This window comes from Heptranchias perlo, chromosome 5, assembly GCF_035084215.1.
Source record: "Heptranchias perlo isolate sHepPer1 chromosome 5, sHepPer1.hap1, whole genome shotgun sequence".
NCBI lineage: Eukaryota > Metazoa > Chordata > Chondrichthyes > Hexanchiformes > Hexanchidae > Heptranchias > Heptranchias perlo.
The window spans coordinates 68,882,870-68,900,673 of NC_090329.1; the positions used below are offsets into that span (position 1 = coordinate 68,882,870).

General features: G+C 41.8%; 1 protein-coding gene across 7 annotated transcripts in view; it reads right to left on the minus strand.

The window, feature by feature from the left end:
* lama2 (laminin, alpha 2) overlaps positions 1 to 17,804 on the minus strand; it is a 378,441-nt gene that overhangs the window by 252,043 nt on the left and 108,594 nt on the right. For all 7 annotated transcript variants that reach the window (XM_067984560.1, XM_067984559.1, XM_067984558.1 and 4 more), the window contains exons 4-5: positions 5,572 to 5,814; positions 1,152 to 1,331 (exon numbers count right to left, since the gene is read on the minus strand). In XM_067984560.1, the coding sequence (XP_067840661.1) occupies positions 1,152 to 1,331; positions 5,572 to 5,814 (423 nt within the window). The remainder of the gene's footprint in view (positions 1 to 1,151; positions 1,332 to 5,571; positions 5,815 to 17,804) is intronic.

Here is a 17,804-nt window from a genome sequence, read left to right on the forward strand (position 1 = left end):
TCTTTCTAATATCAATAAACATTTATATTGTGATATTTCTATTACCAATAACCATTTATATTGGGATCTGATTTTGCACTTTGGTATTTAAATGTTTGATACTATAGCTATTATCATTATAATTCTGAACTAACAATTTCTCCCTGTCCCAACTGATCAACATTAAAAAAAATGAAATTTTTATTGGTGTTTCAAGAATCATATCAACGTTACTTCTTGTGCAACAAAACTTGTGCAATTACCATTGGTGCAATTATTTTTGTGTACTATAAGAGATGTGAAAAAGTACAATTTAAAATAGTTTTAGTCAAATAATTATCTTTTATTTGTATCATACATGACTATATGTAGATTTTTACCAATCATATAGCCCTGTTATCATATCAACAAAACAACATTTCACATTATTTTAACTTTGCACCAGTTGTAGTATAATTTCAATCAGATTTTTAAAAATGTGTTCTTAGGATATGGGCAATACTGGCAAGGCAGTATTTCTTGCCCATCCCAAGTTGTCCTGGAGGCAATAAGAGTCACATGCAGGCCAGATATGGGTGGCAGGACATTCATGAATCAGTTGGGTTTTTACAACAAATCCAGCATTGGTCATTTTCTGGTGCTAGCCCACACATTACCAGATTCTTTGAACTAAGTTTCACAACTTGTTGTGGTAGGATGTAAACTCAACCTCTGGATTGTTAGTGTGGTACCATAACCACTATACTATCATACCGTGTCCTCAAAAATAACCTTTTAAACTTTGCCTATCCAAACAGTGATTTGGAACCAGCAGCATCATTCAAGTCTGCTGGCTTTGTATCGCTTTACACAGGTAGTGGTCTCAAACTGATAACTTAAGTATAAAAATGCTATGAGAGTGGAATGGCTGCATTTTGTTCATTATCCATAACTTATGTTAACAAAAATAAACTCACAAATTAAGATATAGAATGACTAGCGTGTTTAATAAAACAGAAGCAAAGTTTAATTAAACATTATTTTTATGTGAGATTTCATAAAGCCAAAGGATTTTAAAGCATTTAGTGCTCAATCAAAAAGAGAGTCTATGACAGATAAATTATTGAATGCAATATGACTCAAAATTTGCATTGAATTTTTATAAAAGGTCAGTCTTGTCAAAAAAATCTCACCCTTCTGGTAACAATAGGGTCAATATCCTTTGCATCATGGTATGCTAATGTCATAAGATCAGCATTAAGTGTCCTAATTCTCTCAAGCGTCAGACGAATGTAGCGAGTTGAAGTGAACTCCAGTAAAGTTGAGGATGGATCTTCTGCACTAGGTCTTCCATTAATAAGAGAAGTATGAATCTGAACATAAAATAAGAGCATCTTAATATTCATAAGTAAATACTCAACTTTTTGTTCACAAATGTTCTGAGACATTCACATCTATCAAATGTTTACAAACATGTCCTTTATTCTCTAAATAGCTATTAATATAATGAAGTTGCTAAATTAGAACATTACAGTAAAAACTGTAATGTAGCATTTGTTGAAATCTAACTATTTAAATAATTGTGCAAAGCAATCAATACTTAAAAGAAATTTTGGCCATATTTCATCCTACACCACAGAAATGTTTGACATATTAAATTCTGTATAACTGGTATTTTTCAAAATATTAATTTACAAATCACATTGGACCATTGTGTCATAGTAACAGCTCTTTAATACATAAACCATTGCACAGTGGTTCACAGATGGTTGAAGTAATTACATGTCTGGAACTGGAGACATTATTTACTTGGAGTACCTCTTTCACGTATATTGAACAACGGAGTTAATTTTAAAGTAAATATTTTCCAGTATAATGTGAGCAACCAGAAATAGCTCTAATTTACAAAATGAAGGATTTGATCCATTTGCATTTGTCTTTGTTTCCTCTGTTCTATAGACATTTTCATATTACGACCACTATGTCAACATAATATGCTTCCAGATGTTGTTTTCATAAGGTTATTCAATATCTGGCAGTTATGCAGCCAACACAGCTGGTTGATTACCATATTCATAAGTGGCAACTTAGGGGAAGCTGAAGAGCAACTGATTGTCTTGCTCAGGATGAGCTCGTAGCCTGCTTGAATTTGCCACTCTGTTTCAATTTGTGCTTCTATTTCTAATGCCACTAGGTTTGCCTTTTTGAATGTGGCAGGAGGGGAAGTTTGGAAATGTCTGTTCTTAGCACTGCTTCCTGATCAAGAGAATGAGGGAGCAGCAGTGAAAACATTTTTTTCCCCTTCACAACAACACTTATATAATGGTGAAAGCTCATATATTTGGTGATCAAAAACATCACAGATCAGCTTTCTAATATATCTTCCTGTCAGACCAATTTTCAAAGGGAAATGGTATGAGGCTGCAAGGAATTATTGATATTTTAGGATTGTGGCAGAAATGCAATAAATCTGGCCATTTTGAAATCCTTCACAACAGCTAGAAGAAGAGATCATTACATATGAGCATGGACACCCTTGTTCATCCTCATCTACCTGAGCGGACTGTGCTGTCACAGAAAAGACTCCCACAATGGCCTTTCATGTGACTGTCAAGGAGGTGTTAAAAATTTTACGGGAGCTAATTTTCCTGGGTCTACGTCCAGACGCAATAGATTGTCAGGGTGCAGTGAGTCTCATATAAAATCGGGCGTGTTACTTTGCACGTGTGCGCTGTAAACCATCCAATTTTCCAGTGTTCGCTGTGCACCAGGCTGTCCAGTGCGCCCAGGCACAGACCCAGAAAAGTATCTCATGTTTACAGTTCATGAGTTACAACTTCTTATTTTTACACTTTTCTTCATAACTCTTTTGCACCTTTTTCATGATGTGGATACTCTATTAAAATATTAAATACATAGAATTACACCAATCCAATAACTGTCACAACTGCGTTCTGCCAGCATTGTACTCAACAAGACCTCAAAAATACTCAGGAGTCCACCAGTATGGCCACCAAATCTGGCCAAGGCCAGAATACACTGGGTCCTGAACTTGCAAGGGATATCATTTCCTTGTAAGGGGCTGAGCCTCCATCTGCCCCTTACAAGGCCAGTGACGCAGAAGGGGTGAGGATTCCAGAAGACTTGAGTTCCCATTTCCAGCCGCTAGTTGGGACCTAACGTGTGGTCAGGCAGGAAGTGGGGTCCACCTGGTGGCCCAGCCCAGTTTTGATGCCTGCACATCCAAGAGGAGGACCAACATTTTTTAAAAACTTAGAAGTGGCTCCTTTACAAAAGTAGCCGGGGGTGCAGTCTCTATTAGTTTCTTACAACGGTCCCAGCATTCCACTTATACCATGGTACGTGGCCTCTTCTGCTCTATCTCACCACTTCCCTCGACCCCTCCACTGTCTCTCATTTGTCACACTGCTTGTCTGACATCCAGTACTGGATGAACAAAAATTTCCTCCAACTAAATATTGGGAAGACCGAAGCCATTGTCTTTGGTCCCCGCCACAAACGCGTTCCTTAGCCACCGACTCCATCCCTCTACCTGGCCACTGTCTGAGGCTGAACCAGACCGTTCACAACCTTGGCAACCTTTCTGACCCTGAGATAAGCTTCCGACCACATATCTGCTCCATCACCAAGACCGCCTACTTCCACCTCCGTAACATCGCCTGTCTCTGCCCTGCCTCAGCTCATCTGCTGCTGGAACCCTCATCCTCGCCTTTGTCACCTCCAGACTCAACTAAACCAATGCTATCCTGGCTGGCCTCCCATCTTCCACCGTCCATAAACTTGAACTCATCCAAAACTCTGCTTCCCGTATCCTAACTCGCACCAAGTCCCATTCTCCCATCATTCCTGTGCTCGCTGACCTACATTGGCTACTGGTCCGGAAACGCCTCAATTTTAAAATTCTCATTCTTGTTTTCAAATCCCTCCATGGCCTCGCCCCTCCCTATCTCTGTAACCACCTCCAGTCCTAAACCCTCCAAGATCTCTGCGCTGCTCCAATTCTTGCCTCTTGCGCATCCCGATTTTAATCACTCCACCATTGGCGGTAGTGCCTTCAGCTGCCTAGGCCCTAAGCTCTGGAATTCCCTCCCTAAACCTCTCCACCTCTCTATCTCCCTTTCCTCCTTTAAAATGCTCCATGAAACCTACCTCTTTGACCAAGCTTTTGATCACCAGTTGTAATATCTCCTTATGTGGCTCGGTGTCAAATTTTGTTTGATAACACTCTTGTGAATTGCCTTGGGATGTTTTACAACATTAAAGGCACTGTATAAATGCAAGTTGTTGTAGTCGGGGTGCACTGCACAAGGCTTCAAAAAAATGGCTTCTCTTGGCCCCACCCCTTGACCTCATGAATATCAAGAGGGTAAGCGGTGGAGTATGCAGGTGGGCACATCCTGGCACTTACGTTGGGATGAAGCCCCCTGTGGATTTTCAAGGTCTATGGGGAGGAATTTTAACCTCCAAGAACGATTGGTTGGAGTCAGGTGGAAGGTGAAAATAGTAGTTTTTAGAGTCGCAACCACAACCCGGCTCCAACACGCCCACTTCCGGGTTTAACGCGTTTGGATGTGTGCGAGGAATGTACTGGCTGAGTCGTGTCCCCAATTAGTGCTGGTAAGACATTAACTAGCATCTTTTTTTAAATGAAATTATCTAATCTTTAAATTTAACACCTCCAGAATGGCTTTCCCAGGGCTCATGAATCTCACCAGGTAAAAGGAGGTAAGAAGGACCGATTCATCTGGTAGGTGCTTTTATTGCAATACTTGTGGGCCAGGAGGAGCAGGAATGCTTTCTCCGGGCCCAACAAGCTTACCACCCCATCCAATCACTGAGAACCCCTCGATGGCCAACATCTCACCACCCCTCCCCCGCAAACAACCGCAATCGCCCCCACCCCCCGAGGACACTGATCTCTCCCCGACCTCCCCCATCCAACCTCAGAGGACACTGATCTCTCCCCGGCTGCTTTCCAACCTGACATACATTCAGCCTTTCAATCAGGCTAGCAGCCGGGCGTGAAACCTGGAAATAAAATTGTAACCATTCAATTAGGTCGCGGTCACACATTCCGACCTGCCAACTTTACTTCTGGGTTTCGCATCCGAAAATCTTCCCCACAACTCTCTACCCAGCTCCAGGTAAAAATCATGCCCTATGTGTCCTAAGTTTTCCTGCAGCAGCTATTTTTCAATCTTTATGTTGTACTTTCCCTCCCTTCACCTGTGATTTGAGTGTAATATTTTTATTCAACACAACACGTAACTCCAGATAAAAATTATTTGGCACACCAATTGGTGACACCAGGCCATACTGCACATGTGCAATGTTCCGTGCAAGTCAGTACCTGCAGTACTCTTAATCCATTTTGTTTACATTTACCTTTAATTACAATATTTTATATAATGTTGATTACAATACAAGCAACATCAGTACTGTGTTTCAATATGTGACTAACAACCTGACTTGAAACTCAACAAAAAGATTGAACACACCTATGTCCCTCACATTAGCCCAAATGACAACATGTTCCCATGATAACTTTATAAAAGTAAGTGATTTGTAAATTATGTTAATTTCCAGCCTTACCTCACCATTTTCCAGAGGATGGATTTTTGAGTAGAATGAGGTACAAATAATTTCATCATCTGCTGTATACGTTGGGTTGCCTTTTCGAGGCACAATGTTGTAGCGAGTAAGACATTCTGTATCTGTTATAGCATAGTATTGCCATGGTTTGTATGTTATTCCATCAGTTGAACGCTCTAAAATCCAATTTCCAGGGCGTGGAGAATTGGCTGCCTTTATTATCACATATGCAATCTGGAACACCTATAAAATATTCATAGGTAATTTAGTATCAAACTCCCAGTAATATTTATATATTAGTAAATGTAGTTTTAAAGTAGTTTTACTCAGTTTTCTTTTTAAAAAATACTGAATCTACTTTGCAGATGGTGTTTGTTAGAATAACTTTAAACTTACATTTCAACATGTTTCTATACAGGATCGTTTTCACAAAAAATCAAAAAGGTGTGTAGCATAATCACTAACATGTGAGAAATTCTGATGCAAGGCTGTAGTTAATGTTTTTCCACATCAAATGACTCATTCTACGACTACCCCAAATAGACTTCCAGTGTTCACTGACGTATTTCTGATTTTTAGTAACAATTGTTTGGTAATTTTAGCTTACATTATTATGCAATACAGCTTTATTGTTGATCACTAATAATGGGCATTTTGACTGCGGATGTGAGCCAACACTAAGATTGCAGTGTAGTCTGAGATCAAAAAAGTAGCATTCAAAAACTGCATATAGTGCAAGTTAATTGACAAATGTTAACCTAAAAATTGTCACACAAATATCTGGCACACAACGCCTTGTAGTAATATCCTGCAAATGAATTCATTTGGTTTATAGCGACTCAAAGATCCATCTTGAAACTAAAATGTTACCATATACTGTGGCTAATAAACTAGCATGTAACTGTAATATGTACTGGTTAGAGAAAATCCTAGTACAGTCCTCACCACTTATAGCGGGGACATTCATGCAAACGCGGTTTACCAGTAGTGCAGATGTCCAGTGACTGGTCTCTTGCATCATTTCATCTAAAATCCAATACACTGAGAACCTCCTGGTCAATATTATGCAATTCTAAAGGGAGGTTTAATGCATGTGGCAAAATGTAATCATTTGAGTGCAGGCAAATGGCAAAAATACTGTGCCTTGAAGAAAACACTTAATTCAACTTCTGATGTTTAGCATTTGAATTTCAGAAACATCAAGTGGAATGAAATGGAAATAGTGAGTAAACACAGCTGTTTCGGCCCAAAGTAAACAGAGCACTTAAGATGCTATAACTGGCAACTTTGAAATTGTCGTTAATGCAAATGATAAAGGTTATTGCTTTTTGGTCGATACACGAGACTGCCCATTTTAAACATGGATGTTTTAAGTGATGAGGGCTGTAATGCTCTGAAAAAAAACTCTGTCACCTCCTTTCTCTGAAATATGATGCTTTGCACCCTATGGCTTTACTTCACAGTTCTCATATCACCTTTTCATCCCATCAGCAAAGCTCAGAGGTTGCAGTGCAGTTTTTGCAATTGCCTTGGGTTCCACTGTAGCCAAAGGCTGACCAGTGGTTCGCCCATCACTGTAATACAGCAAGTTTGTTGAAACAATATACCACATGGCTGACTCGAGGTAAAAATATTACATACCCCATTTATATTGAAAGGTACCAGACTCATAGTATAATTGTACCACTATTTACCCACCACTTTATAAAACTTGCTTAAGATGCAAATAACTTTGTTTTTGCCTCTCCAAGATCTTTAATTCTTAGTAATTTACATAATAAAATCTTCCCTTTTTTTCTAGTTATGTCTATATATCATTAACAATCTTCTATATAGAATGCACTTCCTGTCCACAAATCATACTTCATGTGTCTTGCTTCAATCACACTTTTAATGCTAATATTGAACATTAAAAATCTATATGTAAAAATTTATAATGGAAATAGAATCATACAATCATAGAATGGTTAAAGCACAGATGGAGGCCATTCAGCCCATCGAGCCCTTGCCGGCTCTTTGTAAGAGCAATCCAGTTAGTCCCATTCCCCCGCTCTTGCCCGTAACACCGCAAATATTTTCCCTTCAACTACTTATCCAATTCCTTTTTGAAAGCCATGATTGAATCTGCTTCCACCACACTTTCCGGCAGCACGTTCCAGATCATAACTACTCGCTACGTAAAAAAGTTTTTCCTTATGTTGCCTTTAGTTCTCTTGCCAATCACCTTAAATCTGAGTCCTCTGGTTCTCGACCCTTCCACCAATGGGAACAATTTCTCTTTATTTACTTTATCTAAACCCTTTATGATTTTGAAAATTTCTATCAAATCTTTATATTACTGTAAATATTTATATATTGAAAACTCTATTTAACATGTAAACATTTCACCATCACGGTTTGTTGATAAACCAATCAAATCATTCAAAATGCTTTTTCAAAATTTTTTGTTCAAGAACTGAAATAAAGTCAAATAAAAACAAAAAATTACATATTTCACAATAATAACAAATTTACCCACCAAATAGTCTTGTTTTTATTTCTTTCAATACCTTCATTATTTTTTTTTCTATGAGTGGTCAGCCTGGCTCATAAACCTGGGTTAAAACTATATATTTTTACTTCACAGCATTTGGAAAGAGATTTCGACCGCATGTATGCATTTTGAGGATGTGCATTTTGCAGAATTTCCCAGCATGGAATCTGTGTACCAGTGTGAATTAATGGCCCCTCATCCTGTGAGGCTTTGAGAGTTTCTTTGCTGTTTCCAAAAGACTTAACAAAATAGAGACTGAATTCTCAAAGACTTATTTCAAGCAAGAGATTATATTTATTTAAGATAATTAACAATTGTGCTTTTATGTTCTGAACTGTTCATAGACATCTGTGATTAGCCACCTGCAATTGTGGTTTCTTCGTTGAAGTTTGGAAAAGAATATTCAGAGATTGCTTGTCAAGTGTGGAATTCCTTTTTAGTCACTTGCTTATTTATTTCCTTAGAAACGTCATTTAAAAATTACTCTTCTTCTTTGAGGCTCAAGGAATTTCTTTAATATAAAAACTTGTAAATTGTTTAAATGATGAAGATTTGAAAGTTCTGTGGTATAATCTGTTGATGGAAATCTGTGTTCGTTAAAGACTACACAAATTGGCAAGCTCATTAATTATGCACTAAAGGGTAAATTTTCCACCTCTATGCATGCCAGGAATGCAATAAATTTAGGACTACATATAGTGACACCACTATTCCGGGCCAGAATGGAGATGGGTAATTCCCCCGTCAATAAGGCTGCACTGCTGTAAGTGACTGGGATTGATTTCACGCACATAATTTGCATGTAACTATCCTCCACTCACTGCATTTTGCTGGAGAAATAGTCAATTTGTATTATGTAACTACCCTCCACCCTCCGTATTTTGCTGAAGAAATCACCCTGCTTTTATTGGGAGACATTGCTGTAGTTTTGGTCACTAGTTCCATTTTCTGTAGTTTGTAGAGACTCTTTTTAAATAGACTCTGTGGACTGTTTGCTGTAGTGCACTGCTTAAATAGACTGTTTGCTGAGTAAATATACTTTGCTGTAAAATAGACTGTTTGCTGAGAGTCCTGCCATAAGTCCCACCCCGCCTCCAACTCAATGACTGACACAGTGGTATCAATGGACACTCTAAATTTTATTGGACGGAAAATCACAGGCTGAGGTGTGCAATTTCCCTATATTTGGTCTCAATGTGTGGTGGGAGTGCAGGAGTAGGATAATTTATCCAAAAATACTTAAAGGCAAAGTGGTGTGCAGGAATAAGAGAGTGTAAAAGGGGTTACAGAAGGGTCAGGACAGGAGGATGATGGGTGGGAACGTGGTGGGAGGGGGGGGGGGGGGGGGCGTGTCTGATGATCTGAAAGGAACCAATTGCATGTTTGTATCCCATTCTCCTGGTCCCCCCTCCCTCACAAGGCTGCTAAATTCTGAATAATGCCAGATCCCACAATATCTGAATAATGCCAAACTCTGCCCCCAGTGCTCCAAAATCCCCTTTCGAGTCCTGCTGGATCCCGTGACACCTCTTGCCAGTCCCCCTATTCCCACAATGCAGCTCTCACGCACATAAAATTTGACAACAGCAGTTAGAAATTGTCAACACCCAGGCTCAGGTGAAATTGTCAATTCAAGTTCAGTGTCAAGAAAGGACAGACCTACGCGCAGGAATTTGTTTACAGGTATTTCCAACAATAAATAACTACATTTATCAGTAAATTTATTGATTTTCTTTTAAAATTGTATAATTTGGTAATGTTATGTTGTAAATTTTAATTATAGCTATACAGAAAAATGGCAGATGGAAACTGTGTGAGGAAGTTATTTGAACAATTTGGTTTATTAGTTTTATGCTACTTTCTAATTCCTGAATTCTAAATATGAAAAAAGGAAGAATTTGATTGCTCAACTTTCTACTGATTATGCATTCATCATTGGTGCATTAAGCTACTTTTTCATTCATTGTTAGTCAGGTACTTAACAGATAACAAATAATTATTTTGGCCAATCACTTTTTTACCCTATGGATGTATGGTGCTTTGTTCTGTGATGCCCTGAAGTTTGACCCTTTCTGTGTGACACCTTCGAAAGACATGACAAGGCAGAAACATGCTAGGTGAAGGGCTTTTATTTATATTTTTTTTATTCGTTCATGGGATGTGGGCGTCGCTGGCGAGGCCGGCATTTATTGCCCATCCCTAATTGCCCTTGAGAAGGTGGTGGTGAGCCGCCTTCTTGAACCACTGCAGTCCGTGTGGTGACGGTTCTCCCACAGTGCTGTTAGGAAGGGAGTTCCAGGATTTTGACCCAGCAACGATGAAGGAACAGCGATATATTTCCAAGTCAGGGTGGTGTGTGACTTGGAGGGGAATGTGCAGGTGATGTTGTTCCCATGTGCCTGCTGCTCTTGTCCTTCTAGGTAGTAGAGGTCGCGGGTTTGGGAGGTGCTGTCGAAGAAGCCTTGGCGAGTTGCTGCAGTGCATCCTGTGGATGGTACACACTGCAGCCACAGTGCGCCGGTGGTGAAGGGAGTGAATGTTTAGGGTGGTGGATGGGGTGCCAATCAAGCGGGCTGCTTTATCTTGGATGGTTCGAGCTTCTTGAGTGTTGTTGGAGCTGCAATCATCCAAGCAAGTGGAGAGTATTCCATCACACTCCTGACTTGTGCCTTGTAGATGGTGGAAAGGCTTTGGGGAGAATAGAAAACATTGGAAATTGTAAGCAATAAATGTTATCCCTTGTGCATGGACAAGAATCAACGTCTTGAAGAATGTCTTAAGTTACTCTGTCCAGGATTTGAGATGGTCCATTGTGCAGTAATGAAGTGATGCAATTAAATTTATATCCAACTTTCTTCAAGGATTATTGTCTTGTGCAACATATCTTAGTCTACTAAGCTTTCGTCACTTTGGTTGCTAATCCAATGACTTATGGAAACAGCACAACGTGGGGTAGAGGTCATCTGATCAAAATGTCTGTAGAAAGATGTTACGTGCATTCTGATTATTTTCCTTTGTTCCCAATTTGTATGTAAAAATTCAATAAATTTGGAAGAATTGCTTTGTCATACCCAGTACTGTTACCATTATATACATATACAAATTCAGTGGTTCACTTGAAGTAGAATAGATGTTGATATGGTCGTCAGTGGAAAATAGGATGTTGGGTACAGAGCAAATGTTAATTGACCTCAAATATCGATTCACTTATATTTTTATGACAAAACTAACACTTGTCTGAACTGCTGTCATTGTTTTTTCATTTTCCAGCCTCTCCAACGAGCTTAGAAAAACTCTTAGCTGGTGCTACCTGCAACAATGAGGTGGGTAAGATTTTCAGGCCACCGGCCGGACAGAATGAGGCAGTGACACCCCGAACATGGTGAGCTATGATTTACTGCCACACAACAGTGTGGCCGATGCTATCTTCCTAAGAGCCTACCACTGGGTGACCAGTGCCCTTGGCTAATCACGGTCCTGTGGCATACGTAGGACCCCGATTGCCACTTTAGAACGTAACCGAATGGAGTGTGTGCAGTGGATGCTCCACCCAGTTTCAGCTGGCGGTCCAGCCAAAGAAGAGCCCAGGAGAGTTTTAATATATCATTGCGGAGCCAGGAGGAGCAGGCTCTACAAAAACAACCTTGGCTGCTGAGACACCAGGCCCCTAACACCCGCCGCCCCCCACAAAAAAAAACTAACGCCCCCATCCCCCAGACTTACCTTTTTCAGAGCCGGTAGCCCCAGGGCTATACCCCAGGGTGCTTGCTTTTTACCAGCAGTCCGCCATCCATATGTTAATGAAGCCTGGCCCTCAAAATGGATTGGGCCTCCTATCGGTGCTATTGGACAGAGGGAAATCTAACCCAGTGTCTTTGGTTATGCAGATAATAATTGGGAAAAACAGTGCATAACACCTAGGCCTAAATTTTAACCCGGAGGAACGGCTGGGTTGGGGGCAGGGGGGCAGTAAAAATCGTAATAGTTTGGAGGGGGAACGAATTCAGGCTCCAACCCGCTGAAAAACGCGTTTCACCCAGACACATCTGAGTGCGCACATGCTTCAGAAATGCACAAGTTCCGCCGGCAATTAAAGCCGGCAGGATGACATTTAAAGGGGCAGTTAAGATCGTTCAAGTAGTTAACCAAATTAAATTTTTTTGTGGATTGAGGCAGACAAACGATTTTAACTCTACCTGAACGTGTCTCCCGTGGCCTCTGAAACACGCCATGGAAACAGAGGCAAGTTGCAGCCAGCAACCATTTGAACCTTTAAACCAGTTATTGATAGATGTGAAAAGGTTAGCTTTTGCAGCAGAGCAATCAGTTCTCTCAGGCAAACCTTTGGCTGGGAGTCCTTTGTGTTTAGACTGAGATTTCTTTGCTCAAACACAGAATTCTTGTGTTCACACATATTTACCTACATTTTGGACCCCCTCAAACTGACACCATCAGGATGGAGGGGGTGCAATGGATTTATTCAGCAGTACATCTGAGGAGGAGGCATATCACTATCCGTGGTAGGCACATGGGGCAGTTTTGGGAGTTGCAGCTCCACAAGACAGCGGTGTGCCACAGGACCAACAGAAGAGCAGAGAGGGGACCAACGGAGGGGCCAACGTCGCAGGAGGCACTATCCTCATGAGAGGGTCGACAGGCAGAGGCTGAGCTTCTTGGACCTATCTGAGGACCAATGCCTACGAAGGCTCAGATTGAGTCGCCAGGTGGTCGCAGATATCTGCAGGCTCCTTCAGGCAGAGCTGCTCCCGGATGGGCCTGGGGCCACACGTTGCCCGTCGCAATTAAAGTCCTCAATTTCTTTGCCTACAGATCTTTCCAGGGCACCACTGTTGACATCACCAGGATCTCTCAGTCATCTGCCCATAAGTGTATACAACAGGTCACACATGGCTTGTTTGCCAGGGCATCAGATTATGTCGACTTCCCCATCGACGACATCAGCCAGGTTTCTGCAGGTGTGTGCCAAATTCCCTGGCAGCTGCCATGATTCCTTCATTCTGCATGAATCCAACATCCCAGCCCTCTTCCACGCACAAGACAGACCTAAGGGCTGGCTCCTTGGAGACAAGGGATATTCCCTTCAGACGTGGCTCATGACACCTCTGAGAAACCCCACCAGCGAGGCACAGAAGCGGTACAACAACAGTCACATCATCACCCGGTCACAGAACAAGCCATAGGAATGCTGAAGATGCGCTTCAGGTGCCTGGATTGATCTGGGGGAGCCCTTCAGTATTCACCGGCGATGGTGTGTAGAATAATAGTCATGTGTTGCATCCTGCACAACATCGCTCAACAGAGAGGGTTACCGGTGGATGAGGTACCATGCACTCAAGAAGTAGCTGCACCTGCCATGAACATTGAAGGTGATGAGGAGAAGGAGGAGGAAGATGAGGATGAGGAGGACGACGAAAGGCGAACCATCGGCAGAGCAGCATCTCACCTGGCTACTCCTCATGTCAGGGAGTCACTCATATTATTTGATAGATTCTCATAAGAAGATCTGTAAAGTGAAGATAGTCAAGTACTCAGACCACCTATAACAACTACCAACACCACCACAACCCCCTCCTCCACAGGTTGCACAAAACAGTTCTACAACTACACATACACACATTGTAATTGTACCTAATGGGTGGCATCAAATCTCGGTGTTCATGATGAAGCACACGAAAGGACGCTTTCACAAAAGGGTCTCAAGAATGGGCAGGACGTGGCAATGGTGGTGAGACTCAAAACATTTAATGTGAATTTAACAAAAGACAAATACAAATGAAAAACATGACCGTCTGTCAGACACCCTTGTGCATACCCATGGTGATTACAAAACCTTCCACTTCCTCTTCCTACAACTTCTACATGGTGCATCCCCTGTGGCTGCAGCCGAGATAGTGGCAGGTTGCTCAGATTCATGCCCGGACTGCTTAGATGCTTTCGGCCTACATACTCTGGGTTTTGAAGCCCATGAGGGCCCCTCCAAAGTCCAGAGTCCGCTCCACCTGCATCTATGCAGGGGCAGACACAGCCATCTGGAGAGGAGGCAGTATTGCGGGTACTGGTAGAGGGGTAGGGGGGGGCAAAGGGTGAGACGTGGGAGCGCTTTGAGTGGCGTCCCCACTTCCACGTCCCCTTTTGCCATCATCCCTCTCCTACGTCAGGGCCACATCACTCCTACCACTCTGCTGGACAACAGTTTGGAAGAAATGTGTAATGCCTTGTAAGGCCAGTGCTAATGTACCTGTCTGCCTGTTTAAGGCAACAGAATGTTGTTCACCCCAAGTCCGCACGGGCGTAGCTAGGGCCTCAATGGACTCATCTGTGATCCGTGCTTGATGCTCAATGGAGGCTGCCATTCTCTCCATCGAAGGCAGTCCCATACTTAACTGTGCCACCAGTCCAATAATGCTGGAGGTGGACTCCTCCCGCCTCCGTGTCAATGTGGAAACTGAGAGTGGCAAGACTTCCAGTATGTTGCTAAGTTGCATCTGTACCTCTGTCATTCTCCTTTTCAAGGATGACCCCCGGGGTTCAGCATCTGTGCCCAGCTGAGCAGAGCTTGGAAAGGAGTGCGCCCATCGACGTGCACTATCCACCAGTGCCCCTGCCACCAGTGTCTGCTCGTGCTTACTTGTGTGTGGTGACTCACCAAGTGACAACCCAACTACCTAATAGGACTCACCAAGGTTTGAGTATCTGCGCTAGTGCATGGCTCACTAAGACATGACTGTGTGCCCTCAGAGGCAGGGAGCTCCTCTGAGGAATTGCCCTCGTCCACTTCTTTAGTTCGTGACACCCCTGGAAGAGAATATACAGCATTATTAAGAATCATCACAGAAGTAATGTTGTGATGAGCATACTGTGGTGTGCAATAGGTCAATTATTGATCACATCAATCCATGTTGTTTGTGAGGGATGTTAAAGTTGTGTCACCAGACGTTTGCGGGGTGCCAGTCTCGACATCCTCGATGGCCAGGCACTCCGCCACACAGCTTATCTCCATGGCCTCTTCCTCCGCCTCATTTGTATGAGGTGCAGCAGTTGTCACAAACAGCTGTTATAGGTGGAAGTGAGGACGGAGACGATCCTGAAGACAGGAAACGGTTTTTAAATTGGCCTTTTTTTTGCATTCTGTCTATAAACATCTGCACTTCCTTCTGACTGCTTTTCAGAGAGTCAGAATAGCAGCAGATTTTCAACCCCACCCCCAACATCAGGGGTACTAAGGAGTTGTCACGGCATTTCCTATGGCCACCTATTCTCGTGCCTTTTCTAAATGGAGGGTTGTAGCTGTGTGATGCTTCAGACGGAAGCCAAGGCAACAGTGCAGGTTCTCAGTCAGTGACCTGGTACCAGCAAGATGCCTCTGACCCCACCATCTCCCTCGACAAGAACTAAGTTCCTCCCCACGAGCTGCATGGCCTTTTCCTCAAACAGGTGGAATTTTCTGCTGCAAAGAGATAAGTAAATGAAGGTAAAGCTGGCAGTTAAAGAGTGTGTGTCAAGTAGCATGGACGATGTGTTGATATGAGGGCATTAAAATGGAGGAAGAGGATTTGGAGTCCTGTAATGCAGTTGTTGTGTGTTACGGGATCGGTGTCGGGAGTTGGACGTGCCCTTAACCAGACAGCAGTGTGAAGGGTTAGTTGTTCGTGTTGCTTTAAGAGGGTGAAGAGTGTGCTGGTGGACAAGGAAGAAAAGGGAGAGGTGTACAGTGTGTTGCCTTGATTGCTGTGCTAAGGTAGTGAAACTTCTTACGCCACTGTTTTGTGGTCGTGGGATGAGAAAATTAGCAGTCAGTGCCAGTGCCAGTGCCATCTCCCTCCAGCAAGCAAGAGTGATAATACCAGGTGACTTGGGGGCACCCACACCCAGGAGTCTGTTCATCCTGCCTTCAATGCCCCCTTGGAGGGTTTGGAGGTTTGAATAAGTGACATTGTGCATTCTTCACCTCTGGCTGGTCCCATACCCTACTCCCCTCTGGGCACAGATGGCACTGGAATATTCAAAGTTCTGTTCAAGTACAATTAAAAAATTGGTAAGACATGCAGTGAATTAATTTGAGAGAGAAACAAAAGAGCAAAGCAATGTTCCTGCCTTACCTTCTTGTCTCAGAGTGTTCTGCTGAGTACTGCAGGCTGAACAGTGCATTTAAAAGGCTGCACAGAAGTTTCCTGCCAACTCAGCTGCTTGCACCAATTTCCCTCTGGAGGCCAGTGGCGGATGTAATGAAAAAAGGTGCAACAAAAGTGTAAATCGCATCGCAGAAATTCTGGATCCATGTGTTCCCATGATTTCATTAGCATGTTGAAAATTTCAACTTAAAATGGATATTACATCAGTTTTTCTTTCAACAAAGGAACATATATCATGCTAGCACGAGGGGTAATTTTGAACTTTGCATTCCTGGCAGTGAGCCTCCTCCACTGAGAGCACATATCAGAAATTCCAGTGTGCTTGAAATAATGGTCAGAAAATAGTGTGCAGTGTATCCCTGAATTTCCAATATGTGCAGTCAGTGGGCAAGACTCCCCACTGGGCGTGCATAGTTGGATAATTATCCTAATTTAAACGAAGTTCTGTGAAGTACAACAATCTAAGCACCACAATTGTAGTCCTGAGGGAGAACAGTAACTTTGTAGCCTATACATGTATTATAAGTTAATGTTTCATATTTAATATTTTAAGAGCATAGCTCCACATCCAGAAAAAGTTATAATTTGGTAATAATTATCCTAAGTGAGGTATTTCCTTCTGTCTGAATCAATTCCAAGAAAAAATGGAATTCTACTATTTAGAAGTGTTCTAACCCTCTTCTCATGCCAAGAAACAAGTTAATATTTCTGGCTTTTGTGTATGTTAATCATAAAGGAATTTTTCCCAACAGTAATTCGATGATGGTAAATTAGCGGTTTGCATTTTCTGCTTGGTGGTATTTGTGATTTCTTGCCATCATTGTTTCACAGACAAGGGTATGTACTACATGTTTTATTTAGCCAGAATTTTGTTTATCCAAAATTGATTGCACGTTGCTTACTTAAATGAGCAACTATATAAATGTGACATGTGTGCAACACAGTGATACACCAAAATGCTGAACTATAAAGTAGTACTAATAACGTAGGTTAGTATCTAAGATTCCCCACATGACAAGTTTCCAGTCTTGGTCAATCAATAAGGGAAAAACCTCTGGGAAGTGATAAAGTTCTTGCCAGCTAGAAGAAAGGAAGTTCAAGGAGCAAACCAACTTCATCAAACTTCTAATGACCAATAACAGAGCAACCCTGGCCAAGGGCTGGCAGCAAGTCAGCTTTGTTTCGGGCATGGTGTGCTTGTAGAGTATAAAGGATAGAGATTTCTTTTAAACACAAAAGGGGAAATTTTCCAACTTCCAAGAGCACAATTCAGGGATCCAGCACATACTGGGCATAATTTTCTAACTAAATTATTATTCACACAATTATTGCTGCCTTAAAAAAATCTAGTAATATTATGATTAAATGGAGTTTTACATATTACCATGATATCAATGATTTTCATCTGATTACACTGTTCAACAATTGTTTAGTTTTAATTCTTAAAACCTCACAAGTGGCAGCTTGCACTGAAAGAAGTTAAAACTACTTTTCTAAACTTGCATAAAAGAATTAAAAAATCTGGGGAAAAGAGTGAATGACAGTAA